The sequence below is a fragment of the Trifolium pratense genome, linkage group LG5, assembly GCF_020283565.1.
Source record: "Trifolium pratense cultivar HEN17-A07 linkage group LG5, ARS_RC_1.1, whole genome shotgun sequence".
Lineage (NCBI taxonomy): Eukaryota > Viridiplantae > Streptophyta > Magnoliopsida > Fabales > Fabaceae > Trifolium > Trifolium pratense.
Genome location: NC_060063.1, coordinates 43,441,385 through 43,469,365, shown reverse-complemented (window position 1 = coordinate 43,469,365; position 27,981 = coordinate 43,441,385). Strand labels below are relative to the sequence as shown.

Sequence of the window (27,981 nt, the reverse complement as noted above, 5' to 3'; positions counted from 1 at the left end):
TTTCTGCACTACGAACACATGAAACAAGAAAAAGCAAATAGCACGTGAACTTGTATAATAGTACAAAATCCGGTGGCTTAGGAGGAATAGCCAGCACATATAGTGAACCTGCATTAACAAAAGCATGGAAATCACAAAATCCACAGTTAACTGGTGAGTCAGGTAAAATAGGTGGAAGAGATGCATAAATGGTGAAGGACGACTGCATGTTGCGTGGCTTAATCCGAGACTCCACCACCAATTTTTCTGCTATGGGCAATAGTTGCTTCAGACTAAAATCCACATATTTTGTGTCAACTTCAAGAGTTATTGAATTTGTTTGAATTTCTGCACAAGTGGTTGTCGGCATCAAAATGTCTTCACCTAAAATGGCTGCACTGATCTCATGAGAAACATTACAAACACCGCATTCACAAGCAACAATTTCAAAAGATTTATCTACTTCAAGCGAAGTATATAATTCATCTATATCAGATTCGAAGGAATTTTGTGGTGTGATCTCTTCCATGCATTCACTTGAATTTATGTTGCTTATTTTGTGTTCATCAACAGAAACAAGTATTGTTTCAATTGGCTCACCTGGAGTTTTGTAACGACCCATTTTTCGTATTCGTATATTTTATTAAATGTTATTTTATTTATTAATTGGCTTTTATTATTTTAGTGAGCGACGAATAATTATTTAGCCGAACGTAAGTTATTAGACGCGAGAACCTTTGTTTTGGGCTTAATGGGCGTGAGAGGCAATGGGCCTAAGCCATTTGGGCTTGGTTCATGACAATGGAAAGTAGTATAAGTAGCAAGTCAAACACATGAATAGTATCACAATTCATTTCTTTGAGTTTTGAGTGAGTAAGAGCAAGAGCAAAGCTAAGCTAGGGTTTTGGCTAGGAGAATCACGAGCAAGAGAGGAGAGGAAAGGCTTGGATCATCATCTTTGCTTAAGGTAAGAGATTAGAATTCATGATTCTTGAGTGGCAAGGAGAGGGGAGATTGTCTATGTCTCCATTCCCGAACTCTCCCACTCAATTTCTTTTAGACTTTTGATTAAGCTTTTGTATGTGAGTGTGATGTTCTTCATCATCACTTTGTATGTGTTAAACACTAGCTTGATTTCATGAAAAATATGTATGTGTTTGGATCATGTTGAAAAAGTTTATGAAAGTTGCTTAAAACCCAAGAAATTGGCATGATTTTGATTGTTTGAGGTATTTGGATGTTTTGAAGGGATGATTAATGTTCCTTGATACCATATATGCTTGAAATAGCTGTTTATAAGAATTTATAACATGTTTGAATGAATTTTTGAGTTGATTCAATGTTAAACCGCCTTATTGAAACTCAAGAACAGATATTTTTCTTGTATAGTTCGCTAAGCGACCAGGAGTTCGCTGTAGCGAACATGTTCGCCATTGCTCGCCAATGCTCGCCATGAGCAGGTGATTCCCTGGTGAGGTTCGCGTAGGCTCGCTAAGCCTTCGCTCAGCGAATAGTTCGTTGAAGCTCGCCAATGCTCGCCATGAGCAGGTGACTTCCTGGTGAGGTTCGCCATGTCTCGCTGAGGCTTCGCTTAGCGAAGGCCTCTGTAACAGCAATTTTTGTTGATGTTTGTAAGTGTGATTAGGCACTTGTAACATGGTTTAAGGGTATCCTTACATGATTGTTGATACATGTTGATACTGTTAATGCTTATTGTTAATCGTTATATGATTGATAAACGTGTATGCAATAAGTTGTAGCTTAAAGTGAGCAATGTTATGTTTTGGCATTAATTTGCAATGTTAAGTGAATGTGTTAGGATTTGTGTTCCCGCATTCATAAAAGAGTAGCTTCGAGCTAGAGAATATCATATGGTTGATATGTGTATGCATACATGCATTCATGATTGTATGTGAACATTGGAAACTTGGGTTCCAATAACGAAAATGGATTATGTGTCCATAATGAAGCCGAGGATCGGATTAGATGAATCCATGAGTCCGGAGTTGCTATCCAACAGGATATAAAACTGTGTTGGCTTATCCAAGGGAGATAAGATGGTTCGGTAAGTTCCGACATATCCAGCATGATATAAAACTGTTCTTGGTCCACCGTTGGTGAGACACCTTGGTACCACATGCATTTAGTTATGTCTAGGGATGGCATGACAGTGAATTAATTGGCATTAGATACCTTAGGGTAAATGCGCATATATTTGATAAATGGTATGTGACATTATCTGGTTGAATTGTGTTGAACTTTATTAATTGATAAGTGTTTAGTGCGATGTTTTGGCGTGAGTTAGAATATGCATGATGTAGTTCGAAAGTGTAAGACCTTTCTTATACTCGTATGATATGCGATTATGTTTTCTAACTCTCTGCTTTGTGTTATTTGCTGGACCTTTGGGGGTTCAGATATTCAGGCTGAGGACTGTGCCGACGTTTAGACTGCTGTTTTAGCTGGGTGTTGAAGTACCTTTTGGTGAGGAGACTTAGCATAGATTACTCCTCTTAGTACTAGCTTTTGGCTAGAGTTTGTAAATAGTAAATGCTCTGGTAATGTAACATCGAGTCGGGGATTACGCTTGGATTTCATCGTATATCGGTGTTACCTTTTTGATATGCTAGTTTTTGTATAAGTGACATCCTTAGGGATGAATATGGCTTATGTATATATATATGTATATATATGCATGCTTGGTGCGATTGAATCCGCTGTTGCTTTTCATGTTAAACTTCATGACGCTCTGTGTGTATGCTTGTGTTTTAATTACCGCGTGGCACTCTGCCTTTACACTTGTTAAAAAGTTTTTAATATTACGTTTTTAAGGGTAGTATGGGTTAGGGTGTTACAAGTTTCATCAACACTTGTATCACATTGCATTACCTCTAAGAGTGCAGCAGGTTGTACATCATCATGCAACATCTTCTTCTCTTGAATTAGATGGGCATTGGAGAGTATTTGCTCAACTTGGACTGATAAACTTTGAAGAGAGGATTGCATCCATTCATCCATTTGCTTATTATGTTCAGCCATCTGCTTTATCAATTCTTCCAAACTAGGTTGTGGCTCAACCACCAATGAATCAATTTGCTGAAACTGTGGATGTGACCAAATAGGCTGCTCAGCAGGATATGAATTTTGTTCTTGATAGTATTGTCCTTGAAAATTACCTACAAATTGCGTCTCACCACAAAAAGTATCTAAAAATGTAGGACAATCATCACTAATATGAAAACTCGAAGAACAAATATTACACATCACAGTTGGAATATAATTTTGATAGCAAGATTGTTGTTTTCTTGCATCCAAGCAATTTATGATATAAGCCAACTGGTCCGATGAATCTCCCATTTTTTTATTGGTTTTTTTTTTGTCTAAATAAAATGAAGAGAAAAATGAAAACCGAGTCAAATAAAATCTAAAAAAAATTAAAAATAACACCTAAAATCTCTAAAAATCAAACAAATCTAAATATAATTTTTTGGGATTTTTTTAAATGTATGGAAAATTCAAAAAAAATAAAACGTGGTCTAAACGAAGGAATTTCGCAATTTCAGCTTCAATTTTCGTATCAAAAATACGAAAGTTTTGTTCCGTGATTTTTTTCGGATTTGTGGACCAAATTTCGGATCAATCTGAGATATCAACCGAAAATTAACTATTTTTTCAGCTTCACTGCAAAATTCAACGTCAGAACCTGAAACACAACAAAAACTCACAAAACAAAAAGTGTTAGTAATGTTAGTTAGTTCTAAATTTTACTAATCCTAATCAGAGATCCCCGGCAACGGCGCCAATTTGATCACTGTCGTTTCGTGATCAAAATAAGTTTTAATTAAGAAAAGTAGTAACAAGGTAGTTAACCTTGGTCGTCTCACAAGGACCTCTAATTTAATAATTAGTAAAAATAACAACAATGAATAACACAATTAGAAGGGGGTTTTGGGTTTGTTTAGATCGAAAGAGTATTAGAAATTCAATTGATAAAAAGATGATCAATCCATTGGTTTTAGGAAAACTTCGTTATGATTCTATCCTCGGTTCACATAAAATATTGTTTATATATTCATGCCTTGGTTGGTTTATAAGACCGATTATACAAGCGATAAGCAGTTTTATACGAATTCATTCGATTAAGCAAAGAATGTGTTCAACTAACCATGGGTAGTGAGCAAGCGTCACTTAGAACACGGTTTGTATCATGACAAAGTTCGACCAACCCTTTTTTGCTAAGCGCGAAAAAACCTATATCAATTCCTATTCGAACTAGTCATACAAGCGATGAATCAATCCGAAAAGTCTCGCAATATATAACTCGAAACAGAGATTAAGCATCACTATATATTCGAGTTTCATAAATAAATAAAGAGCATGAATTGATAAGAGAAGACAGTAAATAAATAAACTGAATTACTATTAAGAATTGAACCTCAAGAAGTCATGAACGATGTTCCCGTATACCAATGAATTATCAACCTAGGGTTTTTAGGCTTCCATGAGAGCAAAGCAGCCATTCTTTTCTATTTTGCGTGAATACTCAATTGTCCCTGAAACCCTAGCTGTGTTTTTGCTTAAGTACTCAGAGAAAATTGGGCTTAAAAAGCTACGTGTCGAAAAACATAAGTTTGACCCGAAATTACATTATTTCATAAAGTCTGGAACATAAACGTAAATATTTGACTGCTTTGCGCTCTGAACTGGGTTCTGGCCTTAACATGAAAGTTGTAGCTCTTTCTCTTGTATTTCCAACGCATATTCGCACACCTCAATCCGATACTCATAGCTCAAGTTATGACCTGCGGACTGAGAAGGATCAACATGCAATTAAATCCGAAAATTAATCAAAGAAATACATTAGAGCTCAATTATGACCCAAAGTTTAGAAACATGGTAAAAAGTTAATATTAGGCTAGAAAAGCTTCCGATATGTCAAAGTACAAAGCCATAAAATATGTGCCAAAATGCACTGATCATTGGGTCACAATCCTCAGTGGTGGATAAGAGGGTGTGCAAACTTTTATATACATAAACTTATTTCAACAAACACACAAAAAGTCAACCTTAAAATTATCATATTTTACTTTTCTTAATAAGTGTGAAAATATTTTTTTTACCTATATTTTGGGACGAATGGAGTACAACAATGACACTTATAATAAGATCTAGGGAACAAATAAATTGGGCTAATCAGTCAATCCTAGTTGTCACCGAGAGAGTGGTAGAGAAATATCCACTTTCAATGTCATTAAGATGACAATTTGTTTTCAATTTTAACAATAAAACTTTTGTTAATTATCAAAAAGACCCTGCAGCATTGCGTTTACCAAAACTAATGAAGAGGAAGTTTTAAAATCCATGCACACAGTTCAAGATCTGTATTGCACATTATACTAAAATTTATTTACAATATTTTATATCAAATCAATTATCAATATACTAGTACTGTATTTTCGTTCACAGTGTTCACAAATAAATTTAATATTTTTTGACATAAAAAAAATTGACAATTTATTTATTTAATTCATAAACAAATTTTTAAAGTATTAAAAAATTAAATTTATTTATAATAGCGATTGCACCGTGGTCTTCCCTACCATGGTTCTTCCTACAAAGTTTAACGTCAATCGTATTTATCGAATTATGAATTTTGATTTAGATATTAGAAATTTTCAATACATAGAATTGTGATTAATTTTGCAAGTGTAGAATGAACTTGTGTGGCATCTAAGTTTGAAACTTTAGCTTTATATAACAAAGATAAGAAAATTGAAAGTATATTGATTGAACTAGGAATTTTTAGTTGTGGATTAGAAATTCTTAAGACTTAGAAATGTAGTTGTAGGATATGAATACATAATTTTTTGAAATATATGTGAACTCAAAATTAGTTATGGAAGTTGAACTCATACGAATGAATTGATTATACTATATATATATATATATATAGAGTCAGGATCCGTTGACACCAACTAGTTTGACACCAAATGTTACACCTCTCAATAACGTTTTAACCGATATAAATTTTATAAAATCTACCGTTGGATTGAAAGTTTACATCATATAGATCATTTGTGTAAAATTTCAAATAAATCCAAAATCATTTGATATGTTATTGAGATACATCAAAATTAACGGTTTTTGTATTTTTTTAAATGCCGTTAATCTTTATGTGTCTCAATAGCATATCAAATGATTTTGGATTTGTCTGAAATTTTACACAAATGATCTATATGATGTAAACTTTCAATCCAACGGTGGATTTTATAAAATTTATATCGGTTAAAACGTTATTGAGAGGTGTAACATTTGGTGTCAAACTAGTTGGTGTCAACGGATCCTGACTCATATATATATATATATATATATATATATATATATATATATATATATGATGTTTGAAAGACTTATATTTAATGTCGATAATAGTTAATAGTGCTATGATTCTTTTTGAAAGATTATTAATCGTTGAAATAGTGAAGTCAATTATTGGAGAACTCGAATTTAATCAATCCGATCGTTTAATATCACCTAATTGGGCTTATCAAAAATAAAAAATAAAAAATCACCTAATTGGACTCACAAAAGAATAATTTTTTTTTTGATAATCGGACTCCGAATGGATAGACAGATTGTAATAACAGTCTCACCGGAAAACTATTTTAATGAAAGGGTCGTGAACTTTGACCGAAACTATCGATTTTGATCGGAGATTTCAAATTTAATCAACCCAACTGTTAAATATCACCTAATTGGACTAACAAACAAATGAAAAAAATAATTTTTATGATCGGACTCCGAATGGATAGACAGATTGTAGTAACAGTCACATCAGAAACTTATTTTTAATGAAAGAGTCATGAACTTTAACCGAAACTATCAATTTTGATTAAAAATTTAAAATTTAATCAATCCGACCGTTCAATATCACCTAATTAGACTAACAAACAAATAAAAAAAATTTGATGATCGGAATTCGAATGAATAAACAGATGAAAGCAAAAAACATTTAGAAGATTCATCATCATCTTTATACCTTCACCATAAATCCAAAATCAATTTTAACTCAAATACACATTCATATAACATAAATCTCTATATTATGTTCTAAACTCAAAAATTAAAACCCAATTAATTTCACAAGCAACCTTCATCACTGGCCATGTGAGTGGTTGTGTGAAAGCTTTATTTCTGGGTTTGTCACAGATTCAGATCTAAGGCAATCTTTATCGAGAAACCTACAGAAATCATCTTCCATCTCCAGCACTACCCCAAAACAACGTATTCATCAATTTAACATAAATAAATTAACCAAAATAACAACTCAAAGTCTTAAACATATAACCAAAACCAAGTCCTGCAATCATACCCCCAAAACAACCCATTATTATTATCATCTATTCATTCATTCACCACTTCGATAATCATATATAATCTTCCTGACTGTAAACATGTTTTTCATTTTTGGAGGTTTAATTTTTCGATATTTTCCTTTTCCTTTTTGGGATAAATAAAATTCGGTGGCGACTCTGTTTTCCGAGTGTTTACACTCGAGGATTTTTCACGCCGCGACACCTGTCTAGAATAGATCAATATATAAAGTTTATTGCAAAACTTTAGTATTTTTCAAAACGAGTATGAATTAAATATGAATTTTCTATATCAAAATATCAAGATAAAGGTAACAAATATTTTGACCTAAAAATCAAATTTTGAGCTCCTTATTTTTGGACAAACTTCTTATAATGTTCTATATTTGCAAAATAATCATAAATACACATCAACTTAACAACATCACTATAATTGCATGCATAAAAATTTAGTAGGGATAAAAATATGATATTTTATTATGAAGATGAAAAATTAAATTTAATAATTTTGCAGAGGCTAAAAACTTATTTAACCCTATAAAATATTACGAACCACTAAAAATTAATACTATTACAATAAAATATATACACATATTAAAAATTATAATTTTTTTTTTGTAAAAAAAGTAAATATATGGTTAAACGATAAATAAATATGTAAACAAAAAAAATGATAAATAAATATTAAACTTTATAAACTAATAATATTAAAAAAATTATTCAAAAAAAATCCAAGGATACATAAAGGATACACATTTTATATGACCCATGAATTAATCAAACGGTGAAAATATTGAAGGATTAAAATATTTAAATCTTGTTAAAAAAAAAAAAAAACTAGGTTGAAAGATTTGATATGCTTTTATTTATTGTGGAACATGATTGATGATTATATTAATGTGAAGGATACATTTGCAAATATTAAAAAGTAGTGTTTAAAATAGAAAACTTAACAAAGAAATAAAATATGCATTAAATGCTTGCCATCTCAGCAGTGTACTGGTACAAGTCCACATAATACGTGTACCGAAGAATTCACCTAAAAATTATCATTTTCCATCTTTTATTAACCGTGGGTAGCTGCATTGATTGTAGGCAATCCACATCCGCTTATACTATCCCTTTCTTGTCAATGATATGGTAACAATAACATAATTCTTTCTCTCCTTGGGTTTTTGATCAATCAAAATTTCCAAGTAACGATTAAAAATGTCTTCAATGATAGCTTCACCAAAGTGGCTAACTAGCAAAGGTTCAAGAATAGCTCTCATGCAACGTGCGACATTATATCCAATCTTGTCACAAAGTAATAATCGAGACATTTTAGATTCACTATCAAAATCACTTTTATCACTAGAAGCACTTATATCTGTTTCAAACAACTCTATGCGATTGATGACAAATGATCCTTCATTGAGAACTTCCAATTCAACTTCATATGGAGATGGATAATAATGAGGAATGTTAAAATTATTTACTTGATCTTCCTTTATAAACCCCTGTAGCATACAATATTTATATTAGACAAGCACAAATCAACTTCTCTACTTCATAAATCTCTAAAATAATCTATAAATTATTTTATTAGACTATCACTTTTATTATAATTATAATCTTTTAAACAAAACAAACCAAACATTAATTAGGACAACAATTGTAGTTTTTTTTAATAGCGTGCAAATTTATAAGGATCGTTAATTTCTCACCCGTTTCCCTTAAAATAGGTATGGCAACGGGGAGGAGTGGAGGTGGATTTTGTCTACCACACTCCGAACTCCACAAAAAATAATTATATCTGGAATGAAATATGATATCTATCTAGCTACATACCTGTAATACCATATCATTTAGAGCAGTAGCCAAAACCTCCCAATCCTCGCATAAATATTCAGTGTCACATGGATCGTTATTTCGTCTTCCCATGATCGTTAGTACCATTCGACCCCCTTCAACTAGTTCCTTTGCGCGACACTTGAGAAAAATTGATAAGTCTTTTGAAATTGCTTGTAGTATGCTTTGACAACATTTGAGGGACTTGTGTTACTGATGTAAATGTGTCCCTTGTTATCTAGACCCTCGGGAACCACATTAAAATACTAATTCCAATTACATCATCAAAATAGACACCTATGTATCAGTAATTGATGATCCAAAACAGACACCAAAACCAGCCTAATACCTGCAGAAACCAGTCCCTAAAACAAGCATAAACCAGTCTAAAATATCATGCATAAATCATTCTCAAATCCCCAAAAATGCTGCAAAATTCCCCATTTCCCCATTTTCTTTACAGGTGTGGAATTCAAATGCTCCCAAACCAATTACAATTGGTCACATTAAGCTCATTACTTCTTCAACGACACTTAAAATTGAGATCATCATTTTAGAGCATAACATCTATCTGCATATGCATCTAAATGTAACAAAATTATAGAAACCAATACTAAATTATCTCTTCAGAAACATACCTTCTATCCTCAAAATTAAAACCCTAGAACCATGATTCAAATTTCTTACCAAATTTCAACAATTAACACATACCATAGATAGAACCATTTCAAAGTGAAATCAAATATTGTACTCTTTGATCACTCATTCACCCATAAAACAAGATATCTTACTAAGATCATCGATTATAAACTGAAAAATTAAAGCTAGACAAATATCAAATCAAAAGGTCGGAGATGATGAAAAGGAAACTTACATTCTAGGGTTTGGATCTGAAGCTAGGGTCAGAACAGTTTGTTTGAGCCATCGATTGTTCTTCGCAATGGGAGGTGGAACGATTAAAGTGCACATGAGCTTCAATCTATGAAACTTCAAATCAATTTTCCGCGATTAACCATACGGTGAATGAGATTTGAAGCAACAGTCATAGGGATTTGAGGATTTGAAGTAACCAACGTAGAGGAATTTGGTGGTGAACGACAAAATCAAACTCGAAGGGTTTCGTTTCTTCGTCATCTTCCCGAACTCGAAGCAAGGACGCCACACTCAAAGCTAAAGTTTTAGTTTCTCTGTGTCAATTAGTTTTTTATTTTATTTTTTATAAGCTCTGAGTCAATTAGTTTAGTTTTGAGAGTGATGGAATATATCAATTCTGGGTGTTGCAATTTTTTTTTATGTTTAATAATAATCGGTCTAAAAAAAAGTTTAATAATAATAATAATGATAATAATATTTTGTTCTATAAAATAATACTACTATTAATTTAATTTAATAATTCTTATTATTAGTATTAAATTAAATAAACTTCTGGGTGATTTGGCAAAAATAAAAAACTTTGCGTCGGAACTACTGTCGCTCATAATAATCGGTCTCCAATTCGGTCTCTAAAATCCCTTAGCGACCGATTTAGCGACCGATTTTTTTTACTTTGAAGCTAAAACTTTTGGTCTCTAGTTCGATCTCTAACAGCGACCGAAATATTGGTCGCTAATAATCGGTCTCTAATTCGGTCTCTATAATTACTTAGCGACCGATTTTTTTTTTAAACTTAGAAACTCGAAATTTGGTCTCTAATTCGGTCTCTATAGCGACCGAATTATTTCGGTCTCTAAAAGCGAATTTTCTAGTAGTATACATATATTTATATGCTCGAATATACTTTCTCCGTCCCAAAATATAAGGGAAAATTGGTCAAAGAAAGTTGATGTATTTGGTTAAAAATTTGGATTAAATACATCAATTTTGGTTGACAAATTTTCCCTTATATTTTGGGATGAAAAGAGTATAGATTTAAGGGTTGTTAAGGAAACAAAAGAGGAAATAAAAAAAAATTGTGAAAAAATTCTAAAACTTTAAAACATTTAGTAAAAAAAAAATAAAAAACTTGAAGATATTCAATGCATTTTCAATAATATAAACCTTTGATAGCCAATGAAGACTATATGAGGAATCACGAAATCTAGACTTCAATCAGGAAAAATTCTACCATAAAAAGAACCGGGAACTCCAAAGTAGTAGCAAGGACCCATTTCAGTTTTGATAATTTCATCAAGTAGTTTCACTTTAAAATTGTCAAGTGACTTAAACACGCTGTTGAAGTCATTCCCTGAAAGATCATTAAAAAAAATCTTGTATTGGACAGTTCAATATCACTTAATTGGACTCACAAACGAATGAAAACAAGAATTTTGATGATCGGACTCCGAATGGATAGACAAATTGTAATAACAGTCTCACCGAAAAACTAGTTTTAATGAAAGGGTCGTCAACTTTGACCGAAACTAACGATTTTGATCGAAAATTTCAAATTTAATCAATCCGACCGTTAAACATCACATAATTGGACTAACAAACAAATGAAAAAATATAATTTTTATGATCGGACTCTGAATGGATAGACAGATTGTAGTTGTTGGAGTAAGCCCTAAAAGCCAATCTATTTTGATAGAATCGTCTTTTGTATGATGACTTTGATTTATATATTTAATATATATAATAAGGCATTATTTTATTATGTTTATTTGAAACTAATAAAGTCCCTAGAATAGCTAGTCTAATTAATGGAACATTAAGTGTGACTTAATAGTGAGACTCCATTAAACATAAGGACACTATTCTTAAAGTATCCATAGTCAAGTTTTACTGTGATGTGGGATAACGATAAAACATAGAGACTATTATGTGAGTAGACTGATGACCTCATCTCACGAGTCATGGATATGAGATATCAAGTCTTCACATAGATATAAATGTTAGGAGTAATATTTATATTGGATTGACCCGCCATGAGAATACTACATACTATGTTATGAAAAGTGTCATAAGTTATTCTCATAGTGATAATGGTGTATTCCACCCTTCGACCTGAAATCACTATGTACCCTAGATGTAGGAGTGTATTACCTTGTTGCCATTCAAACGTTATCCGTAACAGGATGACTATAAAGTTGGTTGATGGGTATTCCACGAATCATGCTGAGGGACATGAGTGACCTAGATGAAATTTGCCCCTCCTACATAACAGGAGATATGTCTATGGGCCCAATATTGAACTTAGCAAGGGTGACATACTATGCCTTGTGTTCAATATAGACATAAGGGCAAAGGGGTAATTATACACACGATCGTTATCACATAAAGGTTTCGTCAGATCACATGACATTCTCGTCACTTGGGTAGCAGTGATGTGTTGCTAGATACCGCTCACTGTTTATAATATTAAATATGTGATTTAATATTATCGCCAACGTTACGAGAACCTATAGGGTCACACACAAAGAACAGATAGATGAGAGAAATAGATAGGTAAGACTTATTTATAAAATAATAAGTAGGACTTATTAGTAATTAAATAATTAAGTATGACTTATTATTTAATTTATGAAAATAGAGAAATGCGGTCCACCGTAAGGTACGGTGCAATGCTTGGTTTGATGACCACACAAGTGGTTCTATAAATAGAACCCTTGTGATGAAGTTTTGTATGCTTTTAACCTAATTTACAAAGTGAAACCTAGCCGCCGCTCTCTAAACCCTATTCTCTCTGAATCTCTGGTGAAATTGGCTAGCACCGGTCATTGGAGATGTTCTGTTCGTGTGGACTGAGTAGATGCATCGCTACTTTGCTTTGCTCGTGATCAGAAACAGTTTCTACCTCAAAGATTCTGCACTTCAAGAGGTAAACACATAAACTTGTGGTTTTGTGTTCTTTGATTTGTGATTAATGGTTTAATCAAGATCCGTTCATCGGGATTGTTCCGCTAAGAGGATTAATTATTTTGAAAAACCCCTCTTAAATCCCTTTAGTAGTAACAGTCACATCAGAAACTTATTTTTAATGAAAGAGTCATGAACTTTAACCGAAACTACCGATTTTGATTAGAGATTTAAAATTTAATCAATCCGACCGTTCAATATCACCTAATTGGATTAACAAACAAATAAAAAAAAAATTGATGATCGGACTCCGAATAAATATACAGATGCTAGTAATTTGGTGGTTTAATTTGTGAGTTTAGAAGAAGATTGAGGAGATTAATGTTATAAAAAAAAAAAAAAAAAAAAAAACACCCTTCATATACATTAAAAATCCATATTGTACCACTTTGATTTCGGCCAACTTAATAATAATTTTATTATAATCAACTAGTTGTTTAAGTTCAATACCACAGTACAACAACCTACAGATCTTCCTTGATTTAATCTGGCCGTTGAATTTAACTCGCGTGCCGTAGACAGAGCTCAAATTGGATAGTAGAAAATTCAAATAAAAAAAAAAAAATCAAATCCTCTTATGAGATTTTTATTTTTTCCTAAATAATATCTTTAAATAACAAACTAATCTAAATAATAAATATTCTAAACATAAATATAAATCATAAATCATAAAGATATTAAAAAATTATTCTCAACACTAATTATCATTTTGCATCTTTTATTAACCGTGAGTAGCTGCATTTATTGTAGGCATTCCACATCCGCTTATACTATCCCTTTCTTGTCAATGATATGGTAACATTAACATAATTCTTTCTCTCCTTGGGTTTTTGATCAATCAAAATTTCCAAGTAACGATTAAAAATGTCTTCAATGATAGCTTCACCAAAGTGGCTAACTAGCAAAGGTTCAACAAAAGCTCTCATGCAACGTGCGAAATTATATCCAATCTTGTCACAAAGAAATAATCGAGACATTTTAGATTCACTATCAAAATCACTTTTATCACTAGAAGCACTTAAATCTGTTTCAAACAACTCTATGCGATTGATGACAAATGATCCTTCATTGAGAACTTCCAATTCAACTTCATATGGAGATGGATAATAATGAGGAATGTTAAAATTATTTACTTGATCTTCCTTTATAAACCCCTGTAGCATACAATATTCATATTAGACAAGCACAAATCAACTTCTCTACTTCATAAATCTCTAAAATAATCTATAAATTATTTTATTAGACTATCACTTTTATTATAATTATAATCTTTTAAACAAAACAAACCAAACATTAATTATGACAACAATTGGAGTTTTTTTTAATAGCGTGCAAATTTATAAGGATCATTAATTTCTCACCCGTTTCCCTTAAAATAGGTATGGCAACGGGGAGGAGTGGAGGTGGATTTTGTCTATCACACTCCGAACTCCACAAAAAATAAGCACCAACAGCTGTTTTAATTATATCTGGAATGAAATTTGAGTCCCCGTCTTGACCCTAATGGGGATCATGTTTCTCTTCCCAACCCGCACCCACACGCAATAGGTGAATTCAGTAGATTATGTTGTTATGCCTAATTTTAAGCACACATTTTTATATGTTACACGATGAAAAGTATTACAAAAGGCGAATTAGTACAATAAATAGAAAAGTGCGTATTTATGAAATAATATATATTTTTTATTATTTATTGGATGATTATTTTTTTTACTTTCATTTATAATATGATATCTATCTAGCTACATACCTGTAATACCATATCATTTAGAGCAGTAGCCAAAACCTCCCAATCGTCGCATAAATATTCCGTGTCACATGGATCGTTATTTCTTCTTCCCATGATCGTTAGTACCATTCGACCACCTTCAACTAGCTCCTCTGCGCGACACTTGAGAAAAATTGATAAGTCTTTTTGAAATTGCTTGTAGTATGCTTTGACAACATTTGAGGGACTTGTGTTACTAATGTAAATGTGTCCCTTGTTATCTAGACCCTCGGGAACCTAACAATTCAACATAACAAACAAAAACACATGTTTACATATATTTATATGCTCGAATATACTTCCTCCGTCCCAAAATATAAGGGAAAATTGGTCAAAAAAAATTGATGTATTTGGTTAAAAATTTAGATTAAATACATCAATTTTGTTTGACAAATTTTCCTTTATATTTTGGGACGAAAAGAGTATAGATTTAAGGGTTGCTAAGGAAACAAAAGAGGAAATAAAAAAAAAATCTAAAACTTTAAAACATTTAGTAAAAAAAATAAAGAACTTGAAGATATTCAATGCATTTTCAATAATATAAACCTTTGATAGCCAATGAAGACTATATGAGGAATGCACGAAATCTAGACTTCGACCAGGAAAGATTCTACCATAAAAAGAACCGGGAACTCCAAAGAAGTAGCAAGGACCCATTTCAGTTTTGATAATTTCATCAAGTAGTTTCACTTTAAAATTGTCAAGTGACTTAAACACGCTGTTGAAGTCATTCCCCGAAAGATCATTAAAAAAAATCTTGTATTCGGTAGATGAGCAATTCAATTCTTGGCAAAACTTCTCGACAAAGATGATAATTTCCAATAGCACAGACAAAGTATTTGGCCCACAAGAACAACCTAAATCAGCAATTGCAATGCTTCTAGGAAGTGTCTCGGAGAAGAGGCTAGTTATGGCTTCCTCTCTTATAGACTTTGTCAAAGAAATTACCTTTTCCTACAAGAACATAAAAATAAAAATAATTATCACATTTGCAAGACATTAAAAATTACAAATCTATTTTATAAATGGAAAATGCTAATTAGTATCTCTAAGGAAATTAAAGAAACCCAATATAATAAAGTTCCATTAAAATTTTTATTTTATTTTTTTACAAAAAGTTACATTAGAATTTATGTTTTCATATTTGTGTTTCTTCCCTCTTTAGGTATTTTTCTTCCCTCTTAATTTCTTTGTCTTCAAAATCAAACATACCATTGATCTTAGTTTCTAGTAGTTCCTATGTATATGGGATGGGAGTATTATATAAATATTAATATATTAGTAATTATTTTTAAGTATCAATTTTTCTTGTAGTAAATAAATTCCTTTACCATTGATCTTGGTTTTTTCTTGTAGTGATTATTCAAGCTTTTTTATTATTATTTGAATATTGCTCTCTAATATTTTGTGGCCGTGTTTCCCACTTAGTTTCAACTTTGTGGCCATGTTTCCCACTTAGTTTTTTTTTTTTTCCATAATAGATATCTTCTTAAAAATACAGTGTTGTTGTTCTGTAAATTTTATGAACATCTTTTGCTATTTTTAACTTTTTTACACCCCCTGTTATTTATTCTGCACCCCCGACCTTTTAATTTATTTTTCAATCATAAAAATATCCTTCTTTTTTTAACATAAAAAAATTGAACTCATCAAATCAAATTTTTGCCTTCGTGCAATCAAAAAAATCAAACTTTATTTCTTTCGTGCCCATGTCCACTCAATTATTTTTCTCAAACAGATACTATCGCCCAAGTGCGAGTCTGTCCTTAAATAAACCAAATCATTTTTATAAGCACCTATTTATACTTTTAATGCATATTAAATAATTTGTAGTGTAATTTGCATATTTTTTTGTATGTTAAAATTACTATATTAGTAAGGGTCATGCTAAAGAGTGTCCTCGGGGCACTTGTTAAGCATACAAAGAAAGGAAATAAAAAATAAAATTAATATTGAAAAGATAATTTTTGATACTTTGTATTGAATGCACGCATTTCATGGCATAATTTCTATTTTTAAAAGTTTAACCAGTGCCCGGAGCACTGTTTAGCATTTTTCTATGCGGGATAAAATACGATAGTGGTAGTGTAACTTACATGGGACAAATTATGCTACTCATTTATAGAACTCATAACAATCTAAAAATAACAATCATATATATTAAATAAATCATACATGAGACAAATTATGCTCCTGATTCATGAAACTCATAACAATCTCAAACTATCATATACTAAATAAATCTTACATGGATAAAGTTATGGATAAAGTTACTAATTAAAAGAGAAGGTGTAAAACAATCTCACATGAGTGATATCACAATTACTCAACATGTCTTTTTATGTACATATATATACCTGGAAAAATGAGTTGTTTGCATAACTTGTTTCTCCATCACCTCCATTCATGTGCACCTGCCCCAAGTTCATTCTCACGTTTTATTTCCCCCTTTCTCAATCCTCTGTGTTTAATAAGTAATAACGGGTCTTATGTTTTAGGGTGTGTGTGTATATATATATTGACGTGTAGAATTAATAAAAAGTTTGATTAACTACTTAAAAAAATATAGAGACAAGTGAAATTGGATATACAAATTATTAATGAAAGAATTATTAATAATTATAAAAATATAAAAAGAAAGTCAGATTGTTTGGTCTAGTAGTGAGGGCTTTGAGTAGTATGCAGGAGGTCTTATGTTCGATCCTCATTGTCAACATTTTAAACAAAAAACAAAATATAAAAAGAATAATATTTATATGATCGTTATATTTTATATTAGAGGGTATGGCGGTCTCCTTCGAGATAGCTATGGTAATTGTTTGAGCAGTTTTGCGCGTAAAATTGGCTCATGCGATGCGCTCCATGCTGAGATGTGGGACATGTACATCGGAATGAATTTAGCTCGTAGGCAAGGAATTATCCATCTTCAAGTAGAAAGTGATTCGATGATGTTGGTCGACATGATAACAGGAAACTGCAACGTTAACGAAAATATTCCTACTTTGATCAAGCGTATTCGTGATCTCAAGAACATGAATTGACATATTCAGTTTAACCATACATGGCGAGAAGTTAATAAATCAGCTGATGGTTAACTAATTTCAGTCTAACTTTGATTTTTTTGATTTGCATGTTCTAGAGAGTCCTCCTAGAGAACTCCAAAGTCTCATTTTTTATGATGTATCCGGCGCCTGCATGCCTCGGAGTGTTCGCGTAGTGTTCTAGTTTCCTTTTTAGGCTCTGCCCTCTTTTTGTAACAAAAAAATAAAATAAAAAATTATATTAGTTCGTCCAAGACACTCTAAATGTCGAATAAAAGTAAATCTCGTATACTCTTCGTTTTTCTTCTACTTGATCTATTATTATCTTTAGATCTACAAATTTGAAATAAAGTAACTGCTTTTCATCCTCTTTGTTTTTTTATTTAATTCTTCTATCCTTTGTCACATTGTGTAAAAGATATATATCGAACTGTTTGAAAATTGATATTTTTTGAATAATGGAGTTTTAGATGTAAACAAAGTTTTAATTTAACCCGTAATAACCGACCTGTACAGTCCACCACCCGGACAAACCGAAAATATAGATAGTCAGAATTGGGTCCAAATTAAATAATTACGGTTTTTATTTGTTTTGCAATTTTTAGTACGAACCCGAACACTGCTGAGGATAGTACCCCTTATTTGTTAGGCATCCTACTATCATTGCTGGCAAATGGCAATGTGAAATACTCCATATCAATTAATGGACCACACCTTATTTGTTCTGTTTACAATCCATAAAGAAGATATAATGTTGGGTAATTTGGGTATACGTAATAAAAGTATTTTTTCAATATCAGATCATGGCCAACCCAAATATTCTTAAAATATATATTAATGTTGGTTTTAAGAAACTTTCAATCTTTTCATGTTGGGTAACCAAGGTGATCATGGCCAACCCAAATATTCTTATCACCAAACACTTCAAAGTAAGATATTTTTCTCGAAGTGATTGTTTTAATTTGAGGTTGGGTCACAATCCTCAGTGGTGGATTCAGATCCTGAATAAGAGGGTGTGCAAACTTTTATATACATAAACAATTATTATATAAAATAATAAATATTAAAATATATATTAATTTTTTGTAAAATTATTAATCATAGTGATAGTTACTATATTTAGAGACAAAAGAAATAAAATTATTAAGCTCGTGATGCACAATATCGATGGTGGGCTGGTTTTAAAAAACTTTCCGCTTTCAATCTTTTCATGTTGGGTAACCCAGGGTGATCATGGCCAACCAATATATTCTTATCACCAAACACTTCAAAGCAAGGTATTTTTCTCGAAGTTATTGTTTCAATTTGAGTTTGGGTCACAATCCTCAGTGGTGGATCCAGATCCTGAATAAGAGGGTGTGCAAACTTTTATATACATAAACAATTATTATATAAAATAATAAATATTAATATATATATTAATTTTTTGTAAAATTATTAATCATAGTTATAGTTACTGTTTAGAGACAAAAGAAATATAATTATTAAGCTCGTGATGCACAATATCGATGGTGGATTGGTTTTAAAAAACTTTCCGCTTTTAATCTTTTCATGTTGGGTAACCAAAGGTGATCATGGCCAACCCAGATATTCTTATCACCAAACGCTTCAAAGCAAGTTATTTTTCTCGAAGTGATTGTTTCAATTTGAGGTTGGGTCACAATCCTCAGTGGTGGATCCAGATCCTGAATAAGAGGGTGTGCAAACTTTTATATACATAAACTTATTTCAACAAACACACAAAAAGTCAACCTTAAAATTATCATATTTTACTTTTCTTAATAAGTGTGAAAATATTTTTTTTACCTATATTGTGGGACGAAGGGAGTATAACAATGACACTTATAATAAGATCTAGGGAACAAATAAATTAAGGGTCATGTTAACATGTGCATCAAGGGCACATGTTAAGGTATCTAAAAATAAAAATATGCATTTAATAACATAAAAAAATTTAATGTTTAAAAAGTATAATGCACAAGTTACAAGAAAATATTACTACTTTTGTATTTTTAACATGTGCCCTTGGTGCACATATTAACATTTTCCATAAATTAAAACATGGCGACAACTTAGTTGCCCATCCATAAAAATTGGGCTAATCAGTCCATCCTAGTTGTCACCGAGAGAGTGGTAGAGAAATATCCACTTTCAATGTCATTAAGATGACAATTTGTTTTCAATTTTAGCAATGAAACTTTTGTTAATTATCAAAAAGACCCTGCAGCATTGCGTTTACCAAAACTAATGAAGAGGAAGTTTTAAAATCCATGCACACGGTTCAAGATCTGTATTGCACATTATACTAAAATTTATTTACAATATTTTATATCAAATCAATTATCAATATACTAGTACTGTATTTTCGTTCACAGTGTTCACAAATAAATTTAATATTTTTTGACATAAAAAAAATTGACAATTTATATATTTAATTCATAAACAAATTTTTAAAGTATTAAAAAATTAAATTTATTTATAATAGTGATTGCACCGTGGTCTTCCCTACCATGGTTCTTCCTACAAAGTTTAACGTCAATCGTATTTATCGAATTATGAATTTTGATTTAGATATTAGAAATTTTCAATACATAGAATTGTGATTAATTTTGCAAGTGTAGAATGAACTTGTGTGGCATCTAAGTTTGAAACTTTAGCTTTATATAACAAAGATAAGAAAATTGAAAGTATATTGATTGAACTAGGAATTTTTAGTTGTGGATTAGAAATTCTTAAGACTTAGAAATGTAGTTGTAGGATATGAATACATAATTTTTTGAAATATATGTGAACTCAAAATTAGTTATGGAAGTTGAACTTATACGAATGAATTGATTATACTATATATATATATATATATATATATATATATATATATATATATATATATATATATAGAGTCAGGATCCGTTGACACCAACTAGTTTGACACCAAATGTTACACCTCTCAATAACGTTTTAACCGATATAAATTTTATAAAATCCACCGTTGGATTGAAAGTTTACATCATATAGATCATTTGTGTAAAATTTCAAATAAATCCAAAATCATTTGATATGTTATTGAGATACATCAAAATTAACGGTTTTTGTATTTTTTTAAATGCCGTTAATCTTTATGTGTCTCAATAGCATATCAAATGATTTTGGATTTGTCTGAAATTTTACACAAATGATCTATATGATGTAAACTTTCAATCCAACGGTGGATTTTATAAAATTTATATCGGTTAAAACGTTATTGAGAGGTGTAACATTTGGTGTCAAACTAGTTGGTGTCAACGGATCCTGACTCATATATATATATATATATATATATATATATATATATATATATATATATATATATATATATATATATATATATATGATGTTTGAAAGACTTATATTTAATGTCGATAATAGTTAATAGTGCTATGATTCTTTTTGAAAGATTATTAATCGTTGAAATAGTGAAGTCAATTATTGGAGAACTCGAATTTAATCAATCCGATCGTTTAATATCACCTAATTGGGCTTATCAAAAATAAAAAATAAAAAATCACCTAATTGGACTCACAAAAGAATAATTTTTTTTTTGATAATCGGACTCCGAATGGATAGACAGATTGTAATAACAGTCTCACCGGAAAACTATTTTAATGAAAGGGTCGTGAACTTTGACCGAAACTATCGATTTTGATCGGAGATTTCAAATTTAATCAACCCAACTGTTAAATATCACCTAATTGGACTAACAAACAAATGAAAAAAATAATTTTTATGATCGGACTCCGAATGGATAGACAGATTGTAGTAACAGTCACATCAGAAACTTATTTTTAATGAAAGAGTCATGAACTTTAACCGAAACTATCAATTTTGATTAAAAATTTAAAATTTAATCAATCCGACCGTTCAATATCACCTAATTAGACTAACAAACAAATAAAAAAAATTTGATGATCGGAATTCGAATGAATAAACAGATGAAAGCAAAAAACATTTAGAAGATTCATCATCATCTTTATACCTTCACCATAAATCCAAAATCAATTTTAACTCAAATACACATTCATATAACATAAATCTCTATATTATGTTCTAAACTCAAAAATTAAAACCCAATTAATTTCACAAGCAACCTTCATCACTGGCCATGTGAGTGGTTGTGTGAAAGCTTTATTTCTGGGTTTGTCACAGATTCAGATCTAAGGCAATCTTTATCGAGAAACCTACAGAAATCATCTTCCATCTCCAGCACTACCCCAAAACAACGTATTCATCAATTTAACATAAATAAATTAACCAAAATAACAACTCAAAGTCTTAAACATATAACCAAAACCAAGTCCTGCAATCATACCCCCAAAACAACCCATTATTATTATCATCTATTCATTCATTCACCACTTCGATAATCATATATAATCTTCCTGACTGTAAACATGTTTTTCATTTTTGGAGGTTTAATTTTTCGATATTTTCCTTTTCCTTTTTGGGATAAATAAAATTCGGTGGCGACTCTGTTTTCCGAGTGTTTACACTCGAGGATTTTTCACGCCGCGACACCTGTCTAGAATAGATCAATATATAAAGTTTATTGCAAAACTTTAGTATTTTTCAAAACGAGTATGAATTAAATATGAATTTTCTATATCAAAATATCAAGATAAAGGTAACAAATATTTTGACCTAAAAATCAAATTTTGAGCTCCTTATTTTTGGACAAACTTCTTATAATGTTCTATATTTGCAAAATAATCATAAATACACATCAACTTAACAACATCACTATAATTGCATGCATAAAAATTTAGTAGGGATAAAAATATGATATTTTATTATGAAGATGAAAAATTAAATTTAATAATTTTGCAGAGGCTAAAAACTTATTTAACCCTATAAAATATTATGAACCACTAAAAATTAATACTATTACAATAAAATATATACACATATTAAAAATTATAATTTTTTTTTTGTAAAAAAAGTAAATATATGGTTAAACGATAAATAAATATGTAAACAAAAAAAATGATAAATAAATATTAAACTTTATAAACTAATAATATTAAAAAAATTATTCAAAAAAAATCCAAGGATACATAAAGGATACACATTTTATATGACCCATGAATTAATCAAACGGTGAAAATATTGAAGGATTAAAATATTTAAATCTTGTTAAAAAAAAAAAAAACTAGGTTGAAAGATTTGATATGCTTTTATTTATTGTGGAACATGATTGATGATTATATTAATGTGAAGGATACATTTGCAAATATTAAAAAGTAGTGTTTAAAATAGAAAACTTAATAAAGAAATAAAATATGCATTAAATGCTTGCCATCTCAGCAGTGTACTGGTACAAGTCCACATAATACGTGTACCGAAGAATTCACCTAAAAATTATCATTTTCCATCTTTTATTAACCGTGGGTAGCTGCATTGATTGTAGGCAATCCACATCCGCTTATACTATCCCTTTCTTGTCAATGATATGGTAACATTAACATAATTCTTTCTCTCCTTGGGTTTTTGATCAATCAAAATTTCCAAGTAACGATTAAAAATGTCTTCAATGATAGCTTCACCAAAGTGGCTAACTAGCAAAGGTTCAAGAATAGCTCTCATGCAACGTGCGACATTATATCCAATCTTGTCACAAAGTAATAATCGAGACATTTTAGATTCACTATCAAAATCACTTTTATCACTAGAAGCACTTATATCTGTTTCAAACAACTCTATGCGATTGATGACAAATGATCCTTCATTGAGAACTTCCAATTCAACTTCATATGGAGATGGATAATAATGAGGAATGTTAAAATTATTTACTTGATCTTCCTTTATAAACCCCTGTAGCATACAATATTTATATTAGACAAGCACAAATCAACTTCTCTACTTCATAAATCTCTAAAATAATCTATAAATTATTTTATTAGACTATCACTTTTATTATAATTATAATCTTTTAAACAAAACAAACCAAACATTAATTAGGACAACAATTGTAGTTTTTTTTAATAGCGTGCAAATTTATAAGGATCGTTAATTTCTCACCCGTTTCCCTTAAAATAGGTATGGCAACGGGGAGGAGTGGAGGTGGATTTTGTCTACCACACTCCGAACTCCACAAAAAATAATTATATCTGGAATGAAATATGATATCTATCTAGCTACATACCTGTAATACCATATCATTTAGAGCAGTAGCCAAAACCTCCCAATCCTCGCATAAATATTCAGTGTCACATGGATCGTTATTTCGTCTTCCCATGATCGTTAGTACCATTCGACCCCCTTCAACTAGTTCCTTTGCGCGACACTTGAGAAAAATTGATAAGTCTTTTGAAATTGCTTGTAGTATGCTTTGACAACATTTGAGGGACTTGTGTTACTGATGTAAATGTGTCCCTTGTTATCTAGACCCTCGGGAACCACATTAAAATACTAATTCCAATTACATCATCAAAATAGACACCTATGTATCAGTAATTGATGATCCAAAACAGACACCAAAACCAGCCTAATACCTGCAGAAACCAGTCCCTAAAACAAGCATAAACCAGTCTAAAATATCATGCATAAATCATTCTCAAATCCCCAAAAATGCTGCAAAATTCCCCATTTCCCCATTTTCTTTACAGGTGTGGAATTCAAATGCTCCCAAACCAATTACAATTGGTCACATTAAGCTCATTACTTCTTCAACGACACTTAAAATTGAGATCATCATTTTAGAGCATAACATCTATCTGCATATGCATCTAAATGTAACAAAATTATAGAAACCAATACTAAATTATCTCTTCAGAAACATACCTTCTATCCTCAAAATTAAAACCCTAGAACCATGATTCAAATTTCTTACCAAATTTCAACAATTAACACATACCATAGATAGAACCATTTCAAAGTGAAATCAAATATTGTACTCTTTGATCACTCATTCACCCATAAAACAAGATATCTTACTAAGATCATCGATTATAAACTGAAAAATTAAAGCTAGACAAATATCAAATCAAAAGGTCGGAGATGATGAAAAGGAAACTTACATTCTAGGGTTTGGATCTGAAGCTAGGGTCAGAACAGTTTGTTTGAGCCATCGATTGTTCTTCGCAATGGGAGGTGGAACGATTAAAGTGCACATGAGCTTCAATCTATGAAACTTCAAATCAATTTTCCGCGATTAACCATACAGTGAATGAGATTTGAAGCAACAGTCATAGGGATTTGAGGATTTGAAGTAACCAACGTAGAGGAATTTGGTGGTGAACGACAAAATCAAACTCGAAGGGTTTCGTTTCTTCGTCATCTTCCCGAACTCGAAGCAAGGACGCCACACTCAAAGCTAAAGTTTTAGTTTCTCTGTGTCAATTAGTTTTTTATTTTATTTTTTATAAGCTCTGAGTCAATTAGTTTAGTTTTGAGAGTGATGGAATATATCAATTCTGGGTGTTGCAATTTTTTTTTATGTTTAATAATAATCGGTCTAAAAAAAAGTTTAATAATAATAATAATGATAATAATATTTTGTTCTATAAAATAATACTACTATTAATTTAATTTAATAATTCTTATTATTAGTATTAAATTAAATAAACTTCTGGGTGATTTGGCAAAAATAAAAAACTTTGCGTCGGAACTACTGTCGCTCATAATAATCGGTCTCCAATTCGGTCTCTAAAATCCCTTAGCGACCGATTTAGCGACCGATTTTTTTTACTTTGAAGCTAAAACTTTTGGTCTCTAGTTCGATCTCTAACAGCGACCGAAATATTGGTCGCTAATAATCGGTCTCTAATTCGGTCTCTATAATTACTTAGCGACCGATTTTTTTTTTAAACTTAGAAACTCGAAATTTGGTCTCTAATTCGGTCTCTATAGCGACCGAATTATTTCGGTCTCTAAAAGCGAATTTTCTAGTAGTATACATATATTTATATGCTCGAATATACTTTCTCCGTCCCAAAATATAAGGGAAAATTGGTCAAAGAAAGTTGATGTATTTTGTTAAAAATTTGGATTAAATACATCAATTTTGGTTGACAAATTTTCCCTTATATTTTGGGATGAAAAGAGTATAGATTTAAGGGTTGTTAAGGAAACAAAAGAGGAAATAAAAAAAAATTGTGAAAAAATTCTAAAACTTTAAAACATTTAGTAAAAAAAAAATAAAAAACTTGAAGATATTCAATGCATTTTCAATAATATAAACCTTTGATAGCCAATGAAGACTATATGAGGAATCACGAAATCTAGACTTCAATCAGGAAAAATTCTACCATAAAAAGAACCGGGAACTCCAAAGTAGTAGCAAGGACCCATTTCAGTTTTGATAATTTCATCAAGTAGTTTCACTTTAAAATTGTCAAGTGACTTAAACACGCTGTTGAAGTCATTCCCTGAAAGATCATTAAAAAAAATCTTGTATTGGACAGTTCAATATCACTTAATTGGACTCACAAACGAATGAAAACAAGAATTTTGATGATCGGACTCCGAATGGATAGACAGATTGTAATAACAGTCTCACCGAAAAACTAGTTTTAATGAAAGGGTCGTCAACTTTGACCGAAACTAACGATTTTGATCGAAAATTTCAAATTTAATCAATCCGACCGTTAAACATCACATAATTGGACTAACAAACAAATGAAAAAATATAATTTTTATGATCGGACTCTGAATGGATAGACAGATTGTAGTTGTTGGAGTAAGCCCTAAAAGCCAATCTATTTTGATAGAATCGTCTTTTGTATGATGACTTTGATTTATATATTTAATATATATAATAAGGCATTACTTTATTATGTTTATTTGAAACTAATAAAGTCCCTAGAATAGCTAGTCTAATTAATGGAACATTAAGTGTGACTTAATAGTGAGACTCCATTAAACATAAGGACACTATTCTTAAAGTATCCATAGTCAAGTTTTACTGTGATGTGGGATAACGATAAAACATAGAGACTATTATGTGAGTAGACTGATGACCTCATCTCACGAGTCATGGATATGAGATATCAAGTCTTCACATAGATATAAATGTTAGGAGTAATATTTATATTGGATTGACCCGCCATGAGAATACTACATACTATGTTATGAAAAGTGTCATAAGTTATTCTCATAGTGATAATGGTGTATTCCACCCTTCGACCTGAAATCACTATGTACCCTAGATGTAGGAGTGTATTACCTTGTTGCCATTCAAACGTTATCCGTAACAGGATGACTATAAAGTTGGTTGATGGGTATTCCACGAATCATGCTGAGGGACATGAGTGACCTAGATGAAATTTGCCCCTCCTACATAACAGGAGATATGTCTATGGGCCCAATATTGAACTTAGCAAGGGTGACATACTATGCCTTGTGTTCAATATAGACATAAGGGCAAAGGGGTAATTATACACACGATCGTTATCACATAAAGGTTTCGTCAGATCACATGACATTCTCGTCACTTGGGTAGCAATGATGTGTTGCTAGATACCGCTCACTGTTTATAATATTAAATATGTGATTTAATATTATCGCCAACGTTACGAGAACCTATAGGGTCACACACAAAGAACAGATAGATGAGAGAAATAGATAGGTAAGACTTATTTATAAAATAATAAGTAGGACTTATTAGTAATTAAATAATTAAGTATGACTTATTATTTAATTTATGAAAATAGAGAAATGCGGTCCACCGTAAGGTACGGTGCAATGCTTGGTTTGATGACCACACAAGTGGTTCTATAAATAGAACCCTTGTGATGAAGTTTTGTATGCTTTTAACCTAATTTACAAAGTGAAACCTAGCCGCCGCTCTCTAAACCCTATTCTCTCTGAATCTCTGGTGAAATTGGCTAGCACCGGTCATTGGAGATGTTCTGTTCGTGTGGACTGAGTAGATGCATCGCTACTTTGCTTTGCTCGTGATCAGAAACAGTTTCTACCTCAAAGATTCTGCACTTCAAGAGGTAAACACATAAACTTGTGGTTTTGTGTTCTTTGATTTGTGATTAATGGTTTAATCAAGATCCGTTCATCGGGATTGTTCCGCTAAGAGGATTAATTATTTTGAAAAACCCCTCTTAAATCCCTTTAGTAGTAACAGTCACATCAGAAACTTATTTTTAATGAAAGAGTCATGAACTTTAACCGA

General features: G+C 31.2%; 3 protein-coding genes across 5 annotated transcripts; all 3 read right to left on the bottom strand.

Moving 5' to 3' along the window:
• Nucleotides 1-8,312: 8,312 nt before the first annotated feature.
• On the bottom strand, nt 8,313-9,410 carry LOC123883080 (salicylate carboxymethyltransferase-like). 2 transcript variants are annotated; one of them, XM_045931776.1, is made up of 2 exons: nt 9,192-9,410; nt 8,313-8,851 (listed from the first exon to the last, which is right to left on the bottom strand). In XM_045931776.1, the coding sequence occupies exons 1-2, from the start codon at nt 9,288-9,290 to the stop codon at nt 8,468-8,470; spliced, it is 483 nt and encodes a 160-aa protein (XP_045787732.1). In that variant the 5' UTR covers nt 9,291-9,410; the 3' UTR covers nt 8,313-8,467. The 2 variants fall into 2 exon arrangements, with proteins under 2 accessions (XP_045787732.1, XP_045787731.1); XM_045931775.1 differs by having other exon boundaries at nt 9,183-9,404.
• A 3,903-nt stretch (nt 9,411-13,313) lies between these two features.
• On the bottom strand, nt 13,314-17,317 carry LOC123883076 (salicylate carboxymethyltransferase-like). The gene is made up of 4 exons (XM_045931771.1): nt 17,142-17,317; nt 15,331-15,738; nt 14,767-15,021; nt 13,314-14,170 (listed from the first exon to the last, which is right to left on the bottom strand). The coding sequence occupies exons 1-4, from the start codon at nt 17,211-17,213 to the stop codon at nt 13,787-13,789; spliced, it is 1,119 nt and encodes a 372-aa protein (XP_045787727.1). The 5' UTR covers nt 17,214-17,317; the 3' UTR covers nt 13,314-13,786.
• Nucleotides 17,318-23,119: 5,802 nt separating this feature from the next.
• Nucleotides 23,120-24,216, bottom strand: LOC123883074 (salicylate carboxymethyltransferase-like). Of its 2 annotated transcripts, none has more exons than XM_045931769.1 (2): nt 24,010-24,216; nt 23,120-23,669 (listed from the first exon to the last, which is right to left on the bottom strand). In XM_045931769.1, the coding sequence occupies exons 1-2, from the start codon at nt 24,106-24,108 to the stop codon at nt 23,286-23,288; spliced, it is 483 nt and encodes a 160-aa protein (XP_045787725.1). In that variant the 5' UTR covers nt 24,109-24,216; the 3' UTR covers nt 23,120-23,285. The 2 variants fall into 2 exon arrangements, with proteins under 2 accessions (XP_045787725.1, XP_045787724.1); XM_045931768.1 differs by having other exon boundaries at nt 24,001-24,212.
• Between the last annotated feature and the right edge of the window lie 3,765 nt (nt 24,217-27,981).